This window comes from Thamnophis sirtalis, unplaced genomic scaffold (genome assembly GCF_051295495.1).
Source record: "Thamnophis sirtalis isolate CommonGarterSnake01/CBP01778 unplaced genomic scaffold, rThaSir2_p1.2 scaffold_3, whole genome shotgun sequence".
Classification (NCBI taxonomy): domain Eukaryota; kingdom Metazoa; phylum Chordata; class Lepidosauria; order Squamata; family Natricidae; genus Thamnophis; species Thamnophis sirtalis.
Window position 1 is genome coordinate 132,973,591 of NW_028261383.1, and position 27,022 is coordinate 133,000,612.

Below are 27,022 nucleotides of genomic sequence, written 5' to 3' on the forward strand. Positions count from 1 at the left end.
CTTCTCTTCACTAGACTAGCCATGCCCAGTTCTTGTAACCATTCTTCGTATGTTTTTCTCCAATCTCCTAATCATCCTGGTTGCTCTCCTCTGCACTTTTTCTAGAGTTTCAACATCTTTTTTATAGTGTGGTGACCAAAACTGGATGCAGTACTCTAGGTGTGGTCTTACGAAGGCTTTATAGAGTGGTATATCCCTCTGTTAATGAAACTTAGAATTGCACTGGCTTTTTTGGCTGCTGCTGCACACTGTTAGCTCATATTTAATTGATTGTCTACTAAGACTCCAAGATCCCTCTCACAGTTACTGTTATTAAGCCTGATTTCACCCAATTTATATGTGCACTTTTGGTTTTTCTTACCTTAAGTGTAGGACTTTTCTTTTCATTTAATTTCATTTTGTTAGATAGGGCATATATTTACATATTAGTTACATATATTTATTTACAGAAAAGACTTACACGGCTGCCCATCTTATGAAGCACAACTCTGGATATCTCACAGTAATAAAACCCAACGAAACCTGGAACCTGGCCAACAATTTCCAATACATCCAATACTATACTCCTCAAATTCCAACCTTACCCCATCCTAATGCCTGGGGGGGAAATCCAAACCTCATGCCTTTTCAGAAGGCTAAAGGGTGGGGGCTTTTTGGATCTCAGGGGAAAGGGTGTTCCACAGAGCAGAAGTTGCTACAGAAAAAGTGTGCAAGCCAACTAATTTTTTTCTTACATAATAAGGGAGCTGGGAGGGCAGGTCTTAATGGATAGCTTTGTAAACAAAACCTTGCTACAGGGAAAAATTGCATTGGGATCAATTCTGAATTTCTCGAGGCTCTGATTCTATGCTTAAGAAAAACATGTACAGGTAGTCCTCGACTTACAACAGTTCATATAGTGAACAAAGTTACAACAGCACTAAAAAAAGTGTCTTATGACTGTTTTTCACACTTATGACCGTTGCAGCATCTCCATGGTCGTGTGATCAAAGTTTGGGTGCTTGTCAAGCAGTTCATAGTTATGATGGTCACAGTGTCCCAGGGTCATGTGATTGCCTTTTGTGACCTTCCTACAAGCAAAGTCAATGGGGAAGCCAGATTCACTTAACAACCGTGTTATTAACTTCGCAATTGCAATGATTCACTTTACAACTGTGACAAGAAAGATCGTAAAATGGGACAAAACTCACTTTACAAATGTCTTGCTTAACAATATAAATTTGGACTCGATTGTGGTCATAAGTCAAGGACTATCTGTACTTAACTCCTGGTAGTCACAAAAATATTTACTACCCTCTGCTATGTATGTTAGTCACAGCAACTACTGTTGGCATTTGGTCATGGTTAGAACCACAGTCCGCGGGTTTTTCCTCTGCTGTTTGGTTTTCTTACAAAACATGCAAGAGTTTGATATAGGAAAAAATAAAAAGAGAAAAGAATATAGAATGTATTCAGTGCATTTCAGGAATCACAGTGAGTACCATATGATACACAGGTCTTTATTTGTGAAATTTCATAATAAGTGAGATTTCCTACAGAGGTTTGGATAGGGATTGTTGGAATTATGTAAGTTGCTGATCATACACAATCATATACCTGTTTCTGTGATTAGGTCAATTATCCAGCTACCCAGAGACAGAGATTTGTAAATAGGTTGGACCTAGACCAGTGATGGTGAACCTTATAGGTACAGAGTGCCCAAACTGGAAGGTGTGTGTGCCCGTGTGCCATAGCACTGGAAACTCGACGACCAGCTGTCTGGCATGCATACACGCCTTGGAAACGTGATGACCAGCTGACTGAACTGGGGTGACAGCGCGCATGCCCACAGAGAGGACTCTACATGCCACCTCTGGCATGCGTGCCATGGGTTTGTCATCACAGACCTAGATAGGAATAAGTAGAAAATACTAGATTGATGCACAGACACTGATACTTTATCTGCTTCCCAACTCTTTAAACTGTCATTACCTACCTTGCTAATTTGTTCAAAGGTTTTTAAGTGCTCACTAAAAATACAATTACTTTTCATGTAAGAGTCTGATCATTATAAACTTGAAATCAGTTTACCTTTTTTTGTTGCTGTATTAACATTTCCAAAGCATTACTATTTTGCTGATTGGCTTACAGAGACTCTTCAACCGTGAAATTGTCCACTAAAATTACAGCTGAGAATATGTATTAGAGGTGAATTGAAAATTACCTTAGAAAATAAATGTATTATTCTCCCAGCAATCATTTTTTTGTAACCTCTTTACCTTTGATTTTAGACTAATAATTATTTTTGCCACATGAAAGATCTAGCTCAGGTTTCGATCATTGACAGCGTTTATATTATACAGTAGATTTGATTAGGATTCAGAGTGTTGTAAAAATCCTCCATTGTGCTTCAGTTCATTGTGAGAAGTCAGGCATTGTTTTAGTAAGTTGTGTGAATCAGGCTATTAAAATTAAGTTGCAATATGATTTATTTGTATGCATACAGCAGGCTATGCGCATACAGCATTCTTGTTTTGTTAACCAGCTACTTATTATATGTATTCTTCTTGAGAAAGACGCTTTGCTAGGAATAGACATTGTGGCCTTTCCTAATCTTGGTTGCAAACTAGATATCGTGGAATTTTGCCAAGTGAAACTGGTAATCAGAGGATGAAACGAGAGGGGAAGCTATTAAATAGATTATGATCTTAAGGTTTTAAGTTCTATCTCTTAGTGGATCAATGACTTGGTGCCAGTTTTGGGGATTTTGGGTGTTCAAACATATTAATTGCATGACAATTTTATGATTTAAGTTAGGAAATGGTAGCTGCCATGATGCTATTGATTCTGGTTCCAATAATACATTTTAATTTTTAAAGCCTACAAATTAAGAAAGAATGAGCTGGTATGGCAAATGTGAGACATTCAACTTTCAGTCAAAACTGAATATGTTTCCAAGCCTCGTGGCTACAGAGAAAAATGTGTACGTTTTTGGCAGTGTCTGTCAAAAGAACAAAAACTAGAAAGACTGAATGGCTCTGATGGGTTTTCCATGAGAGATTTCTGCATTGCACATTAGCTGGAGTTTTCATATCCTTTTACCTTTCTATGGTTATTACAATTCCCAACCCATCTTTCCTGTTAAAATTTTGCATCCAATCCATTGTGTCATTGTGAGAATATTTTGTGAGAGGCATTCCTATTTTAAGAGTTGGGCAAAGTGTAACACGAATGTCACCAATGATACCAACACCTAGACAATGATCCCCATTTAGCAAATAAGAGCTTTGCTTGAACAATTAAGCAGAAACATTTTGGGTTTCAGTGCAACAAACTAAATTAAATTACCATTCTTTTTCTAATCTGTATCTAGTTTTCAAATCTTTGATAACTCTTTCATTACAGCCTGCTAAAGTCTTTCAATGTGTGGAGGAAAGTACAGTTATTATATCTACCTGAGCCTCTATACCAGCAGTGATTGTAACTAACAAAAGAGACCTAGATTTTCCTTTTTTTTTTTTGCAGATATACATGCTGAGAGAATTTGTTTCATAGACTTTTTAATCTTTTTATGAGACTGAAAGAAACCTGGAAGAATTTGAATATGAGATTTTCTTCTTTTAATTGTCTCCTTTTAATATAACTTTTCATGTGGTCAGCTATGTTTAAAACCAGTTGATGATCTTTTTAATAAAATGTAAAGTAAGACTTTGTGTACTGGTGTAGCTGGCCCGTTTGATCAGTTTGACTTTTCTCATTCATAGAAGAAGTCAATGCATTACCAATCTGACCACCTGCACCAAGGATTACATCCGGGCACTAAGAGCTGCCAAAAGAACGCATATCTCCGCCTTGGTTGCGTCCGCCGAGTCACGCCCAGCCGCCCTGTTTAGGATCACCCGCTCCCTCCTTAATAAGAGGGATGTGGGAGACCCCTTGCAGGGTAGGGCTGAGGACTATGCCCAGTTCTTGGCGGACAAAGTTGCTCGGTTTCGGTCGGACTTGGACTCCACCGCAGTAGATCCAGCCGAGACACAGGAGGATTACTTGGCAAACCATCTCTGGGTTGAGTTCCAGGATGTTGCCTCCGGGGATGTGGACAAGGCCATTCGAGCTGTAAGTGCTTCCACCTGTATTCTGGACCCGTGTCCCTCCTGGCTGGTTGCCAACAGCAGGGAGGTGACACATGGCTGGATCCAGGCGGTCGTGACCGCCTCCCTTCGGGAGGGGCACTTCCCTGCCGTACTTAAAACGACGGTGGTGAGACCCCTCCTGAAGAAACCATCCTTGGATCCAGCCATTTTAAACAACTATCGTCCTGTCTCCAACCTCCCCTTTATCGGGAAGGTTGTTGAGAAGGTGGTGGCCTTCCAGCTTCAACGGGCCTTGGAGGAAGCTAGTTATCTTGACCCCTTCCAGTCCGGCTTCAGACCTGGTTGCAGCACAGAAACCGCTTTGGTCGCATTGACCGATGATCTCTGGAGGGCCAGAGATGGAGGCCATGCGTCCATCCTGGTTCTCCTTGACCTCTCAGCGGCTTTCGATACCATCGACCATGGTATCCTTCTGCGACGACTGCGGGAGGTGGGGGTGGGAGGCACTGTTTTGCAGTGGTTCTCCTCTTACCTCTCGGACAGGTCGCAGTCGGTGTTGGTCGGGGGGCAGAGATCGTCCCTGAGGCCCCTAACATACGGGGTGCCGCAGGGCTCGGTCTTATCCCCCCTACTATTTAACATATACATGAAACCGCTGGGCGAGATCATTCGGAGGCACGGGATAAAATACCACCAATACGCGGACAATACACAATTGTATCTGTCCGCCCCGTGCCAACTCAATGAAGCGGTGGACGTGATGAACCAGGGTCTTGAGGCCGTTAAGAGCTGGATGAGCGCTAACAAACTGGTACTCAACCCGGACAAGACCGAGTGGCTGTTGTGCTTTCCTCCCAATAATTTGGCCGACATTCCAACACTCAGGCTGGGGGGTCAAATTTTATACCCCTCAGACAGGGTCCGTAACTTAGGAGTCCTCCTGGATCCACAGCTGACTCTCGACCAGCAGCTGTCAGCTGTGACCAGGGGGGCATTTGCCCAGGTTCGCCTGGTCCGTCAGTTACGGCCCTACCTGAACCGGGAGGCTCTCGCAACAGTCACTCGAGCCCTTGTGATCTCTAGGCTGGAATACTGCAATGGGCTCTACATGGGGTTGCCCTTGAAGAGCATCCGGCGACTGCAGTTAGTCCAGAATGCGGCCGCGCGAGTGATAGTGGGCGCACCGCGGTTCACCCACATTACACCCATCCTCCGCGAGCTGCACTGGCTACCTGTTGGTCTCCGGGTGCGCTTCAGGGTACTGATGACCACCTTTAAAGCACTCCATGGTAGTGGATCTGGATACTTGAGAGACCCTCTTCTGCTGATTACCTCCCTCCGACCGATTAGATCGCACAGGCTGGGCCTCCTCCGGATTCCATCCGCCAGTCAATGTCGACTGGCGACTACACGGAGGAGAGCCTTTTCTGTTGCAGCTCCGACCCTGTGGAACGATCTCCCCGTTGAGATTCGTACCCTCACCACTATCCAGACCTTCCGCACAGCCCTCAAGACCTGGCTCTCCCAGCAGGCCTGGGGATAGGTTTCCAATTTACCCGCCCGAGTGTTGATTGTTGAATGCATGTTGTGGTTTATCATTTTATTTTTGGTCACTTATTGTTTGTCTCTTGTTACTGCACACCCTTCCCTTTGTGATTGTAAGCCGCCCTGAGTCCCCTCAGGGAGAAGGGCGGCCTATAAGTCTTAATAAAATGTCTCAAAATGTCTCAAATGTCTCAATTGTTTATTGCCAAGCTTGTAAACCAGGCTGGCTCTTCCTTATAAATATTAACTGATAAAGGGATAAAAAGGAGCTGCAAGTTCAGCACTTGAAACAAATGCTAAACTTTTTCTGGATGAGCTGAGTGTGATGGCAGGTGAAACCAAGTGGGAAGGAATGTTCCAAAAGAATCAATTAGCAGGCATTGGTCTTACCAGTTTGTGCAAATCTAGCCTTCATTTTGGTTTTTTAAATATTTTAATTAATCTGTGCAAAATGTGCATGTCATGGAACAGTGTCAGTGGAATTATGCTCAAGGGTCTCCCCAAACCACTTGCAGAAGCTAAATTTCTGGTACTACAGTATAGCACAACAGCAGGGGTAGATGAATTTCATTCAGTTTGCTGATTCCTTGAGCACATTTTGATGACTCGAGAAGGTTACGGTTAGCCATAAAAACACTTTGGGGCCTTCCTTCATGGATATCATAGCTGCAAGGCATCCTACTGTGACCGAGTTTGAGATTGCTGTGTTACACAAACAATAGCCAAGTGGCTTCTTCTAGAGGGGAAATAAGACCTACAGTGGTTTAAAAAAAATCAGAATGATGTCATGGCAGAACTTAAAAAAATCAGCTGTTGAGACAGCCACATTAAGGGAAGTTTCCTGACCTGCTTTATTTTGAAAGAGGAAGATTCCTCATGTTACTGGATGCGCTCTGGAATGGTTTGCAAATGGTGTTGATGATATTTCTTAATGAGGAAATTTCTTTAAATGCAAAATAGCTCCTATTATTTAGCATTTGTATGCCAAATCCAGTTTGATAGCTTCAACCTCTTCTGTGGACTTTTATTTCAAGCAAGAAATTACTGCAGTTACTATGGACAGGGTGTTTAATTGCAAGAAATGGCTGGCAAATTTAAGAACTGCTTGGATTTATTCAGGAACTCTCTGGAAAACACTTTCCTCCACCATTTGATATACTTTCTTGTAATTGTAATAAAAATGCAAGAAATGGAATAAGGAAGCACTCGTACTGCATAGACTTCTTTTGCCAAGCATCAATAGAACAAGATTCCTGGACAATGTGGATGTAAACACACACACCCTTGAGAATGTGTTGCTATGGAGCCAAGTATTTTAAAGTTTTTGAAGGATGAGTGTGTTGCTGTTATTTTGCTCTTTTGAGTCAGGGTTGACTTCTGGAGACTGCCCATACAAGTCCCTGCAGTTTATTTGGCAAGATATTTGGGAGTGATTTGCCCTTGCTTACTTCCTGGGTCTAAGAGAGTGACTGGCCCAAGGTCACCTAGTTGATTTCTTACCTAAGTCTAGACTAGACTAGAACTCAGGGCCTGCTGGTTAAAATGATGGGAAATTGTCTTGTAAAGTAGTGGGATAAAATTATATGAAGCTTTTAGAAACTGACAGTGCAGCTCACCGGGTGCTACATCAGTATGCCAGCAGTGAGTGATCTGGTGGGCATTTCTTTTGTACCCTTCAGGATTTTTGTCCCATTGGATTTTATTTGTTTAAATTATTATAAATTATTTTAAAATGAAAATCAAACACACTGTGAAGCAGAGTACCAGCTCCAGGCACCATTATTATTTCCACATTAAGTAATCTAAGAAAATAAATATGTGAAGAATTGCAGACTAAGGCTTTGTCTGATAGTATGGCCAGCTATTCTGAAAGAAATAGAAGCGCTGTGGTGTGCTGAATGAGGTGTGGAACTAGGAATGGGAAAACCTGGGTACTAGGCCACCCTCACACACTAGCTGCCAAGGTGATTATGTAGTAGCTAGTTTCTCACAATCCATCCGTCACTTCATGGGTTGTTGTGGGAATAAAAATGGATGAGGAAGTGTTGTGTGTGCTATCTTTGAACTCCTGAAGGAAAGATGGATGTAAATCTAATAAATAAAAAGAGAAATGTAAGCTGCAAGGGAACATCCTAACTCCTACCAGCCGTAATACCTCCCAGCATGTTCCCTTGTAAACTAGTGATGTTTACCTTCTGGTCAGTGTATGCCAGGAGTGTCAAACTCATGACATCCAGTTGTAGTAATGTGACATATTGCAACTCCCCCCCCCCTTGCTAAATGGGGTAGGTGTGGCCAGTGTGTGATGCATCTGGCCCACGGGCTGCGAGTTTGACACCCCTGGTGCATATCTTGTGACTAGCCATTGCTCCTGTGACAGAGTTTTGTTGATTCAACCCTATCTCTATGGCGGTCATGATGTGCTCTTAAGCCCCAAAATCCCAAAAGATTGCAAATATTTATTTCACCTCAGGAAATGGTGATTCTCCAGAACCTTATTTATTAGTGCATCCAGAGAGCAAATCTGTAACATTAGTGCTGGAGATATATGCTTTATCTCAGAGCTGTGACACATCCTTAACTTAACTTAGCTACTTGAGGTTCTGATTTAGAGAGGTAATTTGACAGCCTGCTTCAGATAGTAGGAGCTGGGGAAACTCAATCATTGAAATTTTGGAGCAGGTAGAAAGAGGGAGGGGTTGGGTCATTAGAACAATCCTTAGAGATTCTAACCAATGAAGGCAAACCTAAATTTCCTGTTGAGCTTCATATTGTCATCCTCCTCAGCTGGCTAGGTTAAATTTATGGCTGGGAATATATTTCTAATCCGGTAAAATGGAAAGCTTTTCAGTACAAGGCTTGATAGAAGCAGGTCTGGCAGGACATGTTAAATCAGAGGTGAAATCCTCCCGGTTCGGCTCAGTTCGACTGAACTGGTAGGGACGATTGTCCTTGATTCTGTGAACCGGTATTTTAAAAAAATCTTTCCAGGATTGCACACCTCAGTTATGAGTATTGTGATTGTCAGAAGCTTTTCCCCTGCTTTTTAAAGTATTCTTTCCTGCTGGTTCGCATGAATAGGCAGGGAAAAAATGCTTTAAAAAGCGGTGGGAGGATGCTGCGAAAGAGAGAGAGAGAGAGAGAAAGAAGGAGGGAGGGAGGGAAAAAGGAGAGGGAGGAAGGATCACAAACCTGGCACTAGACGCAGCTTCAGAGGATACCTTGAAAGAAAACAGCAATCCAGGGCTGGAAGGGACCTGTAGGTCATCTAGTCCAACCCCCTGCTTCAGCAGGACATTGTTAAAGTGAGTTTCTGTCTTTTGTCACCCCAGTCACATGACTACATAGCCATGCCCACCCAGTCACATGATCCCCACCAAGCCACGCCCACAGAACCAGTAGGGAATTTTTTTTAGATCTCACCACTGTGTTAAAGTGGTGAGTTTGCACATGTTTGCGTATGTGTACAAAAACACTCATTCTGCATCATCTGTTAACATCTTCTTTGCTGTATCTTGTTGGATGACAAATTTTCAGGAGAAAAAAGAGAAAGAAAGAAAGAGAAGGAAGGAAGGAAGGAAAGAAAGAAAGAAGCAAGCAATGGTAGCCACTTTGGGCCATGAAGGGGTAATGACACAGATCTATAGCTGAGTTCTGCCTTACCAGAATGCCATGATGGATTTGGGAATTGAATGTAGAGAGTGAATTAGGTAATGTGGATATCTAAGTAGAACTTTTCCACAGCAGCATTTTACATGATTTTGGGATGTTTTCACTGCACCAGTGATGGGCATGCCCTGGTATAGGTGCCTGCTGGGAGCAGCAGCCACTATACCGGAATGGTTCTGTGGAGGGCCTGCCCGCCCGCCCATGTTCCTTACCTGTATTTGAGCCAACTGGGCCATTTGCGCACACACACGCATTGTACGGTGCCTGCGCAGTGCTCCGCCGAGCAGCTGGAGTGTCGCGGGGCAGTGGGTGCCCATGCGTGCATAGCGTCCGTGCACGTGGTCGATGCCCGGCCCCGTTGCAGCGTACCAGTTGCGACAGGATCTGGAACCCACCACTGCACTGGACGTCACTGATTAACTGGTTACTCTTTAGTAAGATGGGGAGTCAATAAATTTAATAAATAACTAGATAATTAAATAACATCTGTCTGAGGGATCAGTCACTTTAATTTTGACTCCATGCTCTAGTAAATCACTGCAGAGTGGTTTTCCTTTGAAGTCCCACAGTTCTGCAGTCTTGTGGATTTTCTCATGGGGGGGGGCAGGATTGTTTCTCATTCTTCCTTGGAGTACAGGATCAGACCAGCCTCTCTGTCTCTGTCTCTCTCTCTCTCTCCCCCTCTCCCTGTGCCCCCTATAAGGTCCCATGCCCTGCTCCTGGCATCGGTCTGTTTCTTCTGCACTGTTTAGCATTAACCTGCCCCATCTCCATAGCAACCGATCCCTTGAAAATGATTGAAGAAATACTTTGGGCCTTGCACAATTACAGCACCTCTCAGTCCTTCAGTATAGTAGACCACCTTTCTTTAGATTTCTGCCTGATGGGGTTTTGTTACTCCACAACTGGCAGTAGTCAAAGGCTAGGACGGAGATTGGATTGTAGTTTTTGCAGTCTGCTGTCAGTCAGCTGGATGATAAGCACTAAATGATTAAATGTGTTCTCTGGGTTTGAAGATGGTCAGAAATGAAGATGGCCGTGGATCACTTTTGAACAGCCCTGTGAGGATTGATTGGAAATGCTGATAATGAAAAATATACACCTTGCTCAGGAACAGAATAAGTTGTTGTTTCCTTTAACTCTGAAAAACATATTATTTATTATTAATTAGATTATAATCACAACATACAATTATAAATAATACATAATACTTATACATTATAATTATATATAATCCATAAGCTTTATACATTATTTATATTATTTAAACTTAATGGCTGCACAGCTCCAGTGGACTCTTCAGAAACTTAGGGAGCATGCATAATTCACAAGGGAGTTGGGAGAAAAGAATGATGGCTGTACATGTGTGTATGTGAAGGCTGGACAGATTTGATGAGATGCATTGGGTAGAGAGTGATAAAGCTCCCACAGTTTTTTGCTGCAGGATTTTGCATAATCTCAAAGACATAAGGGTCATAGTGAATGTTTCTAGCATTCTAACCAATTTCATTGTATACATGATATACAATGACAATAAAGGCTATACTGTACATTCCCCTCAAGTGTCCAATGTCAGACGAGAGGCAGTAGCATCTTAAACAGGGCTGGGCAAAATGGTTTGAATTTTAAGTAGCTACAATTTTGAAATAGCCTGGTTCAAGTTTGAAACAGTTGTTTCAAATTTGAAGCAGGCTGTTTTGATAATTGTGGAAAGGTTTCCAGAGCTATTTCTAGCTCAAAACACTTCCAAGATTATTGAAATTGTGAGTTTCAAGTCTGAAAAAGCTGTTCTGAGTTCAAAGCAAGGCATTTTGAATTTGAGGTGTTTCAGATTTGAAACATTTTGCTATTCCTGTCATTACTCTTGGAAAGAATTGAAAAAGCACATGCTGGTTGGTTTTGTTAAACTGGAAGTTTTCTTGTAGTTCCTTCAGCTTTCAGTATAGCAACATGTAATAATATTATAATTTTGAATAAAGTGAAGGGAATTTGATTCTGTAACTCCTAAGGAAGTGGACATGATTCTCCAGTTATGAACTTGGCCACCTTTTGGTTAGAGCCAAACCTGTTAATGTCATTATTTCATTTCATTTTATTATTTTATTTATTACATTTATATGCCGCTCATCTCACTATCAAAGCGACTCTGGATGGTTAATGGGCATGGTTGTCTGCTTTTCTACATGATGGATTAGTTCCCTCAGTCTTCAAGGAGATCATGGTGTACTACCTCCTTAAGGATGTCATGACTGGAGCCAACCATCTTGGATAATTTCCATCCAGTCTTCAATACCTCCATTTTTGAAGAAGGTGGTAAGGTAATCAGGTTTCAGCTCCTGTCAGCCCTGCTATGCAGACCAGAGCAGGAAATCACCTCCACAGGAAGGCTAAATCTACTCTTATGGAGATTGGCTATAATAGCTATACTTTCCTCAGATTCCTATCCTTCTGTGAATTAGGGAGCTGTCTGCCTGTGCCATTTCCAAATTTGGTATTGTTTCTTAGAAATTCAAATGTGTTTCAACCCCTTTTGCCAAGATAACACTTCTTGCATATTTCTGCCAGGGTCATCTTCCTTACATTCTGCAACTCCAAAGGACCTGGGGAGGATTATCTTGATATGTTTTAGTCAGGTTTTAGCCTGGCATCCAGTACATAAACAGCATTGGTTCCACTTGTGGATTATCTGTGGCGGAGCCTAGATGGTGGGGCATCCATCCTGGGGTTCCTTGATTGCACAGTGGCTTTTGATATCATTGACCATAGTATCCTATTGGGACAGATTTGAGGAGCTGGGAGTTGGAGGTCCTGTTTGTGACCCAACAGAGTTTCCTACTGCTCCCACCCATGTGACTTTCCTCAAACTGATGAAAACTTGGTTGTTTTCCCAAGCTTTGGAAAAAGGGAGTAGTTGAGCCTCCTTGCTTAGTTTGGTTTTTTATATCAGTTGCTTGTTATCATATCTTATATGTCATACCGTATCTCCTTTTTAATTTATTTTTATTTGTAAGCCTCTAAATAAATAAATCGGATAAACAAGTGGGAAAATGTCTCTTTGGCTCATGGGATAGCTGTGCTCATCTGTTGTGAGGCCTATTGTGGCTAGCTGTACTTTAAATATTGGTTATTAAACTTTTTTTTAGTGATCAAAGTGATGATGATTTCATACTTCATCTTGCAGGGAAGAGTTGAAAGGAAGTAAAAGCTTGACAATAAACAATCTGGTAAATCTGTGATGGAGATTAGATTTGAAACTGGAGACCTGTTGGCTCGCAGTCTTTGTCATGGTGCTAGTCTAGAGGTAGGAAATGCTTAGAATCTCGTGGTATAAACAAAAGGGAGGAAAAGTCTGGAGGAAAAGGAGGGGGAAGTTCCTGTCCATCTGCTGAAGCCATTCCCTGAGGAAAAATAGAGTAATTCTCCTTAAATTTGATTAGAATGTACACTTTAAATATGCATTGATAGGCCTACATTAAAATGAAATTTTGTAGCGTACAGCTCTCAAAGGGTCACCACCTCCAATATACACTACATAAACATGACAAAATCAATCAACAAATAAAAATGTATGCATATACCCACATATACTATATGACACAGAGGAACAATATGTTCTAGTTCGGATTCTCTCTCCTTTTTATAGGCAAAATGTAAGAAACCAACATTCAAAATAAACCCCTTCCACTTTTCTACAACTATAATGGATTGAATGAGGCATTAATCTAGTAGTGATCATTTGGCCTTGTGATCCAAATGTTGGCCTTGATTTATACCCAGATTATCTTTCTCAGTTCTAACAAGAATACAGCCACAACTGGAAAGGCCTCAGAATACCCAAGGGTGGGGGTATGGGAGTGTCAAGGAATAATTTAACAGTACAAATTGCATCAAAACAATAACAAAAAATTCATAGCTACAGAATACTTATAAAAGTATGATATGCACATTTCCAAAATGGGAATCTAATTAGGTGCTTCATGTAGGTAGCAGAACTGTAGAGTCCCTGTGAGTGTAGCAGTCAGAAATTGTTGTTGGTAGTGTTGAAGAAATAAACCTCTGGCATCCCCCCCCCAAAAAAAAGACATTTTACCTGTTTACTCAGTACAGGTAGTCCTCAACTTACAATCATTTTTTAAATGACAACTTGAAGTTACAGTAGCAATGAAAAAAGTGACATGATTATTTTTCACACTTCGGACTGTTGCAGCATCCCCATGGTCACATGATTAAAATTCAGATGCTGGGCAACTGGTTCATATTTATTCATAGTTGCAGTGTCCTGGGGTCATGTGATCACCTTTTGTGATCTTCTGACAAGCAAAGTCAACAGGGAAGCCAAATTCACTTAACCACCAGGTTATTAACTTAACAACTACAGTGATTCACTTAACTGTGGTAAGAAAGGTCATAAAATGGGGCAAAAATCACTTAACTGTGTCGCTTAGCAACATAAATTCTGGGTTTAATTACGGTGATAAGTCAATGGCTATTTCTAATAAAAATACAGGTTTTCTTCTTCAAACTGGGTGTTGTATGGCATAATTTTAAAAAAACCATCTGCACAGTTTATGATGAAAAAGATTAGGCAGCTGTCTAGAGTAGGAAAAAGAGCTTGGGTTATACTAAAACTTTGTGGGGCAAAGAAGGATTTTAAAACCAGCATTTATTTGGGTTCATGTTTAAGTGAGTCACACGGGAGCCTTTTAGCAGCTACAGTTAACATTCCAATTTTACCAATTCCAAAAATGTCAGGTTTTTTCCCCCCTCTTTTTCATTCTTAACTTTATGAAGAAACGGTGTGTTCTGCTTAATGGTGGAGAGGAAGAACAAACTGAATTACAGTTGGCATGTGTAATATGAACAAACAAAGTTATGATATTTATGTAGTTACTTACCAAGCACATCTAAATTACCGGTATATTAAAGTAACCAAAATATTTTTACAATCTTCAAGGCATGTCACAACTTTCCTAATGTTTGAAAATTGAAAGTTGAAAAATTTGACATGTCCTACATGCCCTGGACATTAGCTCTTGTTCCCTAGCTCATCTGTAACTGCAACCTGCACCTTTTTCTGCATTACACATTCAGGATAGGGAATTAGTGGCCCTTCAAATGTTGTTGAGCAGTAAGTCAATCTTTCTCTGCAGTTTCTTAACCATGCTGGGTGGAGCTGCTAGGAATTATGGTTAAGTAACATCTGAAGAGGCACAGATTCCTTGCTGTTAGTCTCACCTAATTAAGTCTGCTTAATAACTCTTCCAATTCATCTTACATAATTTAATAAATGCAGGAGTGACCTAATGGAATGATTCTCATGGCTGAAGAATGTATTCAGAAGGAAGAGAAAAAAATCAAAACAGAAGAAAAGTTGCACTATAAAATAAAAAGACCCAAAGTTAGTAGAACTTAAAAGAGCAAAGGTTAAATAAGTCTAGCATAAATAAAAGCAATACTGTAGTTGATGCCTATCATCATCTAAGCAACCAAGGAAAAATGTTGATGAGGCTTTCCAAAAACAAATTGCAGATCTTTCAAAGAAGCAGAAAGTAGTAAAGATAGTCTTCACTTACCAACCACAGTTGGAATTGGTAACTCCATAACTAAGCAATATGGCTGTTAAATGAAATATCACATGCGTATGCCATTCTTATGATGTCAGTTCCACTATGGTTATTAAACAAATCATGATGGGTTATTAAGTGCAACATTATATGACCAACAACTTGTCATTTTCTGCTGGCTTCCCCGTTGACTTTGTCAGACACTGGCTATTAAGGTTGCAAATGGGGATAATGTGACTGTGGGATCTGTAACTATTGTAAATACTCACTAGTCGTAATGTGGCTATATCACAATCATGTCCCTGTGTGGATGCTCTGATGGCTGCAAGTTTGAGTTGTTAAAACTTTTTCAGTACCATCATAACTTCACATAGTCACTGAACAAGGTAAGTAAGTAAGAACTACCTGTATTGAAGGGAAACTTTTAAGTTCCTGATTTCTGTTAGCAGATTTCCGAATATGGTATCTTCAGGTAAGTTCAAGATTTATCCTGTGGATAAGTTTCTTCTACAGAGGATAAAAGAAAGCATAAAAGAATTCCTTTTTTAAAAACTTGACACTAGCCAGAAGGGACAACTTATCTGAATGTTTAGTTAGTAAGATATTAGTTGTAGCAGGAAACTGACCATGCAGAGCTGGAATTTTTGATTTTAAAGGAAACGGAATATAATTGAACACACTTCTTGGGAGCTCAAGAAAAAAAGATTTCAATATATTAGGGAGCAAAGAAAACATCTCATGGCAGGAGAAGTAAAGAAAAAGGAGATCAAGATGGATATGAGTTCCTAAAAGAGGAAAAACTAAAAAATGCAATTGAAATATTCTAACAAGGGAGAAAAAAGGAAAACAACAGAAGACGTCAGTGTATCAGCAAAAGAGGCTCAGTAAATCTGAAACATATGCACACATAAAGGAAATAGAAATTGTGACAAGTCACTGGGGAAGATTAGCTATATGTAACCTAGAAATGTAGAGCTGGCAGTAGGAAACTAAAACTAACAACTACATAAAGCTCTCCTTCAAATTTGTTCAAAATAAAAGGAAGTGAATAAAAATGGCAAAATGCTAAGACGAAGTAATAAAAAAGCAGAACTCTTTAAATCTTGTTTTGGCTCAGTCTTTCCTAAAAACACGCTTTGGTTCTGTTAGATAATTATGCTGAGCAGAATGAAGGAGCAGAGTTGAAGCATATAATTGATAGAAGCTGTGATTGACAGCCAATTCAATTTAAGTTTTACAAGCCATCAAGTTAAAAGAAAGGGAATAGAAAAAAGGCCTAGTAAATAAACAATGGAAAAGCATATAAAGCAATCTATCTTATTTTCTGCTATACAGCCCCTGTAGGAATCCTATTACCAAATAACACATTTTTGTAATGTCAGCAAGCAGGAAATCAACATAGGATATATCGGATTGACTAGGGATTCCTGTTAAGAGGAGAGCGACATAGTTTTGGCACAATATGATATAAAACCTCCGTACAATGTAAAAGAATTTATGTAATTGATTCTACCTTTTGTATGCCACTTGGATAGAGATGATAAGCCACAAGAAGATTACAATATCATAAGCGCACCTACTGTTCCCTTTTATTTGTACTCATTTCTTACGGATATACTTATACCTGCTTATACTTATATGTTTATATGTTATATTCATGCTTATACTTGTTTTCTCATACGTGCTTGATTAACCAAAATAAATAAATAAATATCTGCCCTATGACAATACTGAACTCATTCCAGCAACTCCTATAAAGCCCACCAGTAGTTCAGATGAGTCAGTGAGTAAAGACAGACAGCCATACCTTTATGATTAATTGTGCAAAAGCTGGGAAATCAGTTCAAATGCAACTGCAACTGAATTTCAAGTACTTATTTAGTTATTAGCTGTTTTTTTAACATGAGGCCAGCCATGTTTATATAAAGTGGGAGAGAGAGGCCATGTGAAACTAAGGAACTTCATCCACAGTTGATTGAAAGGTATCACTTAAAACAGAATAGAGCAATCAGGGAGGTGATAGGTGAATTTAAACCAATAAATAAATATAACCAGCTACGCTCTTGTATCTACTCTAATCAGCTCTGCTTCTAGCCTGAGAGCTACATTCAAGACACGTTTGGGAGTACCGAATATACCAGCAGGGAATATCTCTTCGCTCTGAATGTGTTTATATTTCTGTTGGTCTAGAGCACTAAAAATACTTGGTGATGATCTGGCTGTACCTTGTATTTCTGAGAAATCCTGGAGAACAGATGAAGACAATTGCAAAGAACAAATGTCCCTTTTTTTAACACGCAGAAAAAGCAAGATTGGGGAAACTGTAGATTAGTTAGATAATAATACTATCTGGTATGTTTCTAAAGCAGATCATAAAACAACCATTCTATCAGGAGCTTGAAAAGATTGTGGTAATTATAGGTAGTCCTTCACTTACAACTGCAATTGAGCCAAAAATTTTGTTCCTAAGTGAGACAGTGAGTTTTTCCCCATTTTGAGGCCTTTCTTTCCACCATTATTAAGTGAACCTCCGCAGTTGTTAAGTTAGTAACATGATTGTTAAGTAAATCTGGCTTCCCCATTGATTTTGCTTGTCACAAGATTGCAAAAGGGGATCGCATGACCCCAGGACCCTGCAACCGTCATAAATATGAGCCATTTGCCAAGTGTCTAAATTTTGATTATTGTGACAACGGGGATACTGCAATAGTTGTAAGTGTGAAAAAAATCATAAGTCACTTTTTTCAATGCCACTTGTAACTTCAAACTGTCATTAAAGGAATAGTTGTAAGTTGAGGACTGCCTGAACTAGAAATCACCATGAATTGGTCAAGAACAGATGTTGTCAGGCTGTGTTAATTTTTTTAATTGAGTCACTTTCTTAGTAGATTGTGAGAATGCAGTACATATAATATATCTTGATTTCAATGAAAACGTTTAACAAAGGGGTTTCTGATAAGCAGCTAGCTAATATGCACTGAATGTCATTACTAAATGGAGGCATAGCTGGCTCAAAAGTAACATTATACATGTGAAACTTTTCAGAGGTCCGATATTGTTCTATGTACAATCCTTGTTTGATTGATTGCATGTAATATTCCAATTATCTGAGATGGTAGATTTGGGGTTTTCATGAGCTGTAAGCCATAATCATCACAATTATGACAAATCACGATTTGAACTATCTTGCTTTGCATGTAATGAGTCTTATCTCATATATTAGTTTCACCTTTTAAGTTGCATTGCTGAAATAAATGAACTTTTGCACGATATTCTAATTTTCAAGTTTCACCTGTATGTATCTATAATACCACGTCAAACTGGAGTGAGATATTGATTTGTATAACAGGGTTTAGTCCTGGGCCTTGCAGTTTCAACATTTTTATTAAAGGTTTAAGAGGTGGAGGCACAATTTATGAAGTTGTTAAATAATATAACATAGTTAATGTTTTGAGAAATGGAAATTATTTTAAATCTTCATAGATCAGGGCAACATGCTAAAACAACAGAATAAAATTTAATAGAGCAAGAGTCTTCACAATGGAAATAGAACAATGTATTGGTAAATAGATGGATATATCTAGTTTGGCATAATTTTTCTTAAAGAAAAAAAAGTGCCTCTCCAATTATTTTATGGAATCAAACAGTTCCAAAAACATTGGCCATACTGTTTGAAAATCATCTATCTTCCTGCTTTGACAGACAATATTTTAACTCGTATTGGTAGTCCATTACTGAAAAATGGATATCTGTAATAATTTTTGTTAAGCAACTACGCCTGAAAAGTTTAAATTATTCTATATTAAAAGATGACAAACACTACAATATCTAGCCAATAAGAAATATGGTTTTCAGCATACATTAGTTGATTCAAAGTCATATCATTGTTGATTCTGATCTACAGTGTGATGATGAAGCTAAATTTCTTATGTTAACTATGTAACTAAATTCACACTAATTGAAACACGTCAGAACATACAAACTCTTTATTCCAGCAGTGGCATAAAATATCTCATAACACTTCTTGAAATTTCTAGTAAAAACAATTTTAATCCTGCCCTAAGACTCTAATCCTGTGATGGCGAACCTATGGCATACGTGCCACAGGTGGCACACAGACCCCTCTCTCTGGGCACGTGAGCCAACGCCCCAGTTCAACTCCACTGCACATGCGCACGGAACTCCCACCGCCAGCTGTTTTTTAGGTCTCTGCCGTGCAGGTGTGTGGGCTGGGGCACATGCAGGAGATGCACGCCCCTGTGTGGGGGGCTCGGTGCACTTGAGGCATTCGTGCGTGGGAGGCAGGGCACGCGTACATTGCATTATGGGTGCACATGTGCGCTTTTGGCACGCGATGACAAAATGTTTGTCATCATTCCTCTATCCTCTAGGGCGCTAAGAATAGACATATAGTTTCCAGTTCATGGGAAGTAATTACTATATTCTGTGTTTATCAGACCTATCTTACATCTTGCATTTGGTTTTAAGCATTGATAAGGAATCAGATAAACGAACAAGTTGAGGAAAGGGAAAACAGGATGATCCAAGTTTCATAGAGCCTAGGAAGAGAGGTTGCAGAATGGATATGTTCAGGGTCAGACTAGATAGCCATCTGTTTGGGATGCTTACATTTGGGTTCCGAGACGACTGGGTTCAATATCCAAAATTCCCCCTTCCAAATATGTCAGAGGTAGGTTTCTGCCGGTTCAGCCTGGATGAGGCGAACTAGTAGTGGCGGCGACGGGAGGCTCCACTCACCCACCCTGATGCTTCTGCACATGCACAGAAGCATTATGTGAGCACACGAGCAAACCGGTAGTAAAAAAATGGAAACCCACCACTGAACTATACCTGTATAAATCTGTGCAGGATTTTCACCATATCCATGCTTAGTGTTTGCTTTACACATTCTTATATTATTTTGTTAAAAATACAAACGGAAGAATTTTGCTGAACTCATTACTTTGTGAGATTTCTTTTTATTAAATTCTTATCAAGACTAACATGTAATTCAAATTGGATTTTTTTTTCATTTCACTGACTGCAAATTCTATTTGGCAATCTCGCCATCCATCCATCCAAAATTTCAAAATAACTGCAGAAATATTTGTATGTATTTTCATGAACATGTCTAATGTACACATCTGATCTATTTGCACATTTTTGCAAGTACTTTTATATATACCTTTCCTAAAATTAACATTTTGGTACATAGTTTTCACAGTGCACAATTTTAAGCATATTGTTCAATTGTAAACAGAATAACAAAATTCCCAAATGCACATTTTGATATATATTAGTTTTTCAGGCTGTCCTATATATTGCAGCATTCCAATATTTACAGGTATATAAATTGAATCCACATTTATAAAGGTATTATGCTACTGTTGCTGCTTCAAACATTTTTTCTCCTTAACTGGAATGTAATTAGCTAGCAGTAGCTATTATCAGAGATTGGTGATATTTCCATAGCAGACATGCCTAATATTTGAAAGGAGCCACTATTCTTTAAAAGGCAACTGGTGTCAAATAGCTTCTGCTAAATGCGATGCATTTATTTAGCAAAACTTTAAAGGTTTAACTTTCTAGATCTTTTTTTTCCCTCTGGGAGAGAGGCCAATGTTGACTCTGTGTCTCCTCTAGGAAAATTCATTTGCTTGAAGATCTGAAAGAGAGCTTCCAAGGGAATAAATAACTTGCAAAAAACTGTGTTGCCTTTATTGCCTCTCTTGGGAATTCAGCAAAAAACACAAGGCACAAGATCCTTAACTATTGCAGTGTTTGGAAAGGAATGGCCATCTGCTAGTATGAGCAAAACATGCACTGGTTGCAGTCACATGTAAACTAAACCAAGACGTAAATCATAGTTTATTGAGCAAATCAGAGCAGCTTCAATTGCACATTAAACTATGTTTTACATTGTTTATTATAACACACCAGCCAGACATCAAGGATAAATATCTGCTTTTCCTGTCTTCATTCTCCTGGCTGGATGCCACTGTTGTATATTCACTTCTAATCTAAATTAGTCTTAAATGAATCCTTGAAATAAGCTTTCCTTTTTTCAACAAAGGGAAATGGTTAACCAAGGTTGCAGTTGGGATAGAGGGGAAGAGAAGGTTGATACAGAACAGTCTCTTAGATTTTTTTTTAATTTAGTCTCTCTTCTTTTGTCTTACTTTTTCCAGGGGATGTCCTGTTCCAGATGGCTGAAGTCCATAGACAGATTCAAAATCAGTTAGAAGAGATGGTAAACACTTGTGTTCTTATTAACTTGTCTTTTTGCAGAGCCTAGCCAAGGGGCAGCCTGCAGAGCCTTTGATACACGTGGATTTAAAATTTAAACACATCTGCTGTAGAATAGCTGCCAAGTCCTTTAAGTAAGAATAGGGACCTCAATTCAATAAATTGTGGGCCAAACAAAATTGCAAATCATGTGCTGGCTTTTGAAATGTCCAAGAAATCTGACCATTTTCAAGTAATTTCCTGATGAATTAGGAGATATATGTCCTTAATTATGCCTCGACCTATAAGTAGAGTGGCCAATTAAACTTTACTCAAAAGAATAAGAAATAGAGATTATTTTACATAGAAATATGTTGAATCTCAGCCTAGTGGGGAAGTCGGTTAACAGATGACCTGCATGCCTTCTCTGACTTCTCTCCAGCTGCCAACTAGAAATGAGAAACTTTTATTTTTATGTCTTATGCTTCTTTATTTTCAAGACAGAAGTGAATCAAGTAGCTTTCAGCTAGAGAATATCTTCAAAAATTGTCCTCTAAAGCAGAATTCAACCATGCTACTTACAACTGTTCATTGCTTGTTATTCGAATTATCCATTATTGCTTCATTGCTTTATTTCATTTCATTTTACTATATTTATCTGCCATTCTTTCTTTTATCATCCACTTATTGATCTGTCAGGTACCTTAATGTAGATTATTTGTATTTATTTATAGTTTTCCTCCAATGATTAATATTAATATTTACATTTGTTCTGTTCACTTCTCAGCTGAAGTCCTTCCACAATGAACTACTAACACAGCTTGAGCAGAAAGTAGAGCTAGATTCACGGTATTTAAGTGTAAGTAGCAAGCAACTTTTATTGAATGTAAATTGGATTAGTAGCTATGTAGTTATTAACATGGCATTATGAAGCTAACAAAGTTCAACTACCTGACAGTGAGCAAAACTATAAACTTTGCCTAGAGCAGGGATGACTTTGCAAGAACTGGCCAGATGGCTTAATCTGTTTTTGCAAGGTGCAGATTAAGAAGTGTTTATTCAAGATTGTTTGAATAAGCATTGGAATAAGTGCTGTAAGCAAAAAAAAAACATTTATTCAAGATCATTTTATTCAGACAAACTATGCTTTAATTATTGCATAATTGTAAGGATGCTTGTGGTTTAAATTAAATCCACAGGGATTCTCATATAGTTTTTTTTTTAAGGAGATTCACATAGTCCTGGGGGAGGGGAAAGTGTTGTACTGTGTATTGGAATTGGATTCCCGGGACTCATGGGAAATGCTTCTTTGGCATGCCCCAAAGGAAGACAGCTTTTGTTTCTAATCAATGTACCCTAATTCAAAACATGTCCTCTACAGCAGGTGTGAGGTTGAGACCTTTCTGCCTGCAGGAAGCATATAAACTATGCTCATTACCCACAGGGGAAATCTCTGCCCATGTCTTCAGCCTATTATTATTTCAGCTATTCAGCACTCCCACACATCTTCCATGTTTCAGGCTGCACTAAAGAAGTACCAGACCGAGCAAAGGAATAAAGGGGACGGAGTAGAGAAATGCCAGGGTGAATTAAAGAAGCTTCGGAAGAAGAGCCAAGGAAGCAAAAATCCTCAGAAGTATTCAGATAAGGAGCTGCAGGTAGGTCTCTGAGTGATAAGCTGGGACAGAGCATCATCTAATTGGGATTGTATTTGATTGGCAGGTTGACGTTACCATTATGGGTTGGTCCATGGCAGATGGAACTAATTTGGGTGAAAGTCATTGGCGCTGGCTTTGAACTAGGGGTGGTAACCTCTTACTTTCCCTACCGGTTTGCAAATGTGAGTGCATTTGATTGCACACATGGCTTGCACACATGCGCACGGCTTGAAAATGTGGCTAAATAGGACGGCATAGTGCTTGGGCGGCCCCCACCCACAATTTCTATTACCGATTTGGGGGAACCGGCCTGAACCAACTGAATACCACCTCTGCTTTGAACCCCTTGGTATGAGAAAAGCCAGTATGGCCATAAGAATATAAAAGTTCAATCCTTTGCACATATCCTTGGGAGTAGATTTGACTCTGGTCGGTAGGATTTCTTTCTAAGTGAACAATTTGGATTGCGGATCTTTTAACTTGAATAGCTTCACTTTATTCTTTATGACATATTGACTAAAAGGTGAATATATACTGTAAATCCTGACATTCTATTTTTTGAAGAATTTTATCTACTAATAGTCCAGAATTGGTAACTGATGTGGTCATTGACATCTAAGAGTCCACTTAATTTTAAAACCAAAAACTGGTGTGTGTGCCTATATAATGTATTGTTTAGAATGGAACTCATTCTTTCCAAATCTTATATGTGCCAAGGTTTGCTGAAAACTACTGATGTACTTTTGTTCAGGCTTTCTGAATTTAACCTTTACTATTTTGGTGAGCTTCTAAGCAATGATTCAAAAGTTGATCCAGGTTTTCTTGCCTTGTTAATGTCGTGGCAACAACGTCTGATATTCTGTCTGCAATAGCTACATATTCAATTGTAGAACGGGATTCACGGGTTGAAGTGTATATTACTACAGAGTATGGGTTGAGGGGGGATTAAATCACTACTCCTGTGTGGATTGCCTGCAGCATAAACCTTCTTGGGGTTAAGAGAAGCTGTAGTAGAATTTCTAAGGAGGAATTTGAAGCTTGGGAGAATAAATGAAAAGCTTCAAGTGGAGGAGATTTGGAAAACCGAATGGCAACCAGATTCCCTCACACAGCATTATTCAAATGAATGCCTTGAGTCCAGAAAGCTTCAATCTGAGGCCTACAACCATAGGCCTCTCTAGCACTGACAGGCCAAGCTACAATACTCACTAATATCAGAGGGTGGGAATTGTGGTTGGATATTTTTAACATTTCTATACTGCCCATCCCACCTAAGTGACTCTGGAAGGTCTACAAACAACCATATTCACAGTGCAAGCTTAACCCTATCATTTTTTTATTGGTTTTATTGAGCAAATGTGATAATCTGCATTTATTTATTTTTTTGTTTGAAGACTATGCCTAAAAGAATAAAAATTTGCATCCTGAAATGAAATTGTTATTGCCATTAGATAATTTCATTGATTAAATGTAAATGCCACCCAACTGCAAGCAATTCTTATTGCTTCGGTTAATTTGCAGACTCAAATACATAGGGGAAAGGGTTTGGTCACCATTTACTAAAATGGTACCTGTTCTTTTTTCAAAACAAAGAGAAAATAAACTTTGGAATTTGGGAGTTTACGATTTGAAATTTCACCAAATGTAAAAGGTAGATGATCAAGATGTTCCATAACCTGTATTTAGGATGTGCATCATCAGAAAAGTTGTCCTTCGTGCCTCATTTCTCTTAAGTCCAGAGGCAAAAGTTGAAGCCCTGGGATGTGGCACACTGCTGTATCTCATCCTAGTCTTAGGAATTCAGGAATTATGAAGTTATCTAAGCCATTGTGCATGATTATTACTGCACCTGGAACATGTCTGTTAAGATGCCAGATAAGTAACTCTTTGGAGTTACAGTATCTAAGTTTCTAAATGCAGGTATAAGAAATAATTGCCAGGTGATGCATATAAATAAAGAGTATGCCAAGAAACATCAGATATTTTATTGTGTGAAAAATATAAATTTTCTCAATCCTAATTGGCAGCGTGCCCTGAAAAGAGCTGCTCAAGAGAAGTAACAGAGTTTTATTTGCAGTTGCCTCTCAGGTTGCCTTGAGCTATTTGATTGCAGAATGAAGTGCAAAATAATAGATAAACTTCAGAATATCCAAGCACTAGTCATTTTGGCTCAAGCAGAGTGACAACAATGAACTTTCACAGTGCTTTTTCTTTGGCACGATTACTTTTGATTAAATAAAATGTTCTCTTTACCTTGTGCTTTTATGTTTACTTGCTTAATTTATTTGCAATAGGTATTCCAGTAGTTTTTAAGAACTGGGTGAAAAAAACAACAAATAAGCCAAAATTAGAACTCCCACATTTTTTAGGAGAACAGATATTTCATATTCCCCGTTCAGGTAGTGTTTGACTTGATCAGTCAAGTGTTCTTAGCTGTATTAGAGCAGAAATTTCAGAAAGACGTTTCTGAAGGAAAAATTTCCGCAAGGGCATTATTGTGTGACCTCTGTTTAAATTTCTTGGGATTATACTGCTGTATTGAAGCCTATCCTTATACCCTTCTGAAGAATGTAAAAAGCACAGCCACTTTATTTCATTGGCAGTTCCAGCACTGATGAAATATTGTTTGTGTATGCATATGCAGATAATGTTCAAAAGAGCCACCTGAATCTTGCAGAAGAAAAGTCTGCTTTAATGATTTGAAAAGAAGTACAAGTAATCCCCAATTTACAACCACAAATGAGCCCAATATTTCTGTTGGTAAACAAGACCATTGTTAAGTGATTTTTGCCCCATTTTATTGCCTTTCTTGCCACAGTTTTTAAATGCATCACTGCAGTTGTTAAGTGAGTAACATGGTTGTTAAGTGAATCTGACTTCCCCACTGACTTTGCTTCTCAGAAAGTTGCAAAAGGAAATCCCATGACACCTGGACACTGCATCCATCATAAACACATGTCAGTTGCCAAGTGTCCAAATTTTGATCATGTGACCATCGAGATGCTACAACAGTTGTGAAAAAAATGGTTGTAAGTCACTTGTAACTTAAAACTGTCACTGAGTGAATGGTTGTAAGTTATGCATTATCTGTACTTGGTTTGCATTAATACACTTTGTAGAGCAGCTCTTAGAAGTCATTTGTTCAGCTCTTAGAGTCCAGCCTCTAATATTCTTCTATACTTTGGAAAGAAAATGTGGGATATATACCCTGTTTCCCCCCAAAAATAAGACTTCCCCGGATAGTAAGCCCAATCAGACTTTTGAGTGCATGCACTAAAATAAGCCCTCCCCCAAAAATAAGCCCTCCCTGAAAATATTGCAACACAGCAGCAACCATGAGGTGACCTTGCTCGTCGCCTCCTGCACCCAAAAATAATTAGACCTCCCTGAAAATAAAGCCAAGTGCTTATTTTGAGTGGTCTAAAGAAAATAAGACCCTGTCTTATTTTGGGGAAAATGCGGTAGTACTTCTTGCACTCTCACTTTATTTTAAAGAATTGTCCTTGCATGAAAAATCAGAATAATGTCTCCTATCTTTTTGTGCAATTAAAACGTGAATGATTGCAAGTAATGGGAGTTCCCAACCTAAGCTGGGTTCTTGACATTGTCCATCCTGCTCAAGCAGCAGGAGGCTGGATCTGACTTTTCAGCTCAAATCACTTCCTTGATTCCTTAGCCTTGATCCATAAGACAGGGATAGGGAAGAATGCTGCCAAGAAGATAGTAAAAGTAAACCCACTCATGTTCGAGTTTACTTTTAAATGCAGAATTGTCCCTGGGATGTAAGACAGGCTCCAAACTTTAGAAGGCCGATAATGGAGCAGGCATCCTAATTGTTTTCTGAAGGGATATCCAGATAAGTGAATCCTGGAGCCTGATGCACAAAATTGAACAAGTGGAAAAACATTTTCATCACAAAATTCTAATGTGCACCACAGTTGAAGAACTTATCAACTATAACAATTTTCAGTGAGAAACATTTGTGTTTGGGTAAGTTGGCCACCTGCATTAACATTTGGTGACAAGCGACATCCAGCAGGGGAAGTAATTCTCAGCTATGAAATTTCACAGCTACTTTAAGGAACAGTTTAACACTTGTACTATTCAGATACTAATGTTTCAAGACCAATTCTTTATGTGTTTTAAAAGATTTAAATATTTGCAGTTACCCAAAGCACCCTAAAATTTCCCTTAAGGTTTTGCACATGCTGCTTTTTTTTTTTTGATTGGGAAACTAGTCCTTTCTCTGAGGTTACGGTTCTTACATTGTTGGATAGAATGTATTTAC

General features: G+C 39.2%; 1 protein-coding gene across 2 annotated transcripts in view; it reads left to right on the forward strand.

Annotated features, from left to right (window-relative positions):
• Positions 1-27,022, forward strand: part of BAIAP2 (BAR/IMD domain containing adaptor protein 2) — a 192,332-nt gene that overhangs the window by 90,179 nt on the left and 75,131 nt on the right. For both annotated transcript variants that reach the window (XM_087710144.1, XM_087710146.1), the window contains exons 4-6: positions 21,040-21,101; positions 21,864-21,935; positions 22,597-22,734. In XM_087710144.1, coding sequence (XP_087566270.1) covers positions 21,040-21,101; positions 21,864-21,935; positions 22,597-22,734 — 272 coding nt within the window. The remainder of the gene's footprint in view (positions 1-21,039; positions 21,102-21,863; positions 21,936-22,596; positions 22,735-27,022) is intronic.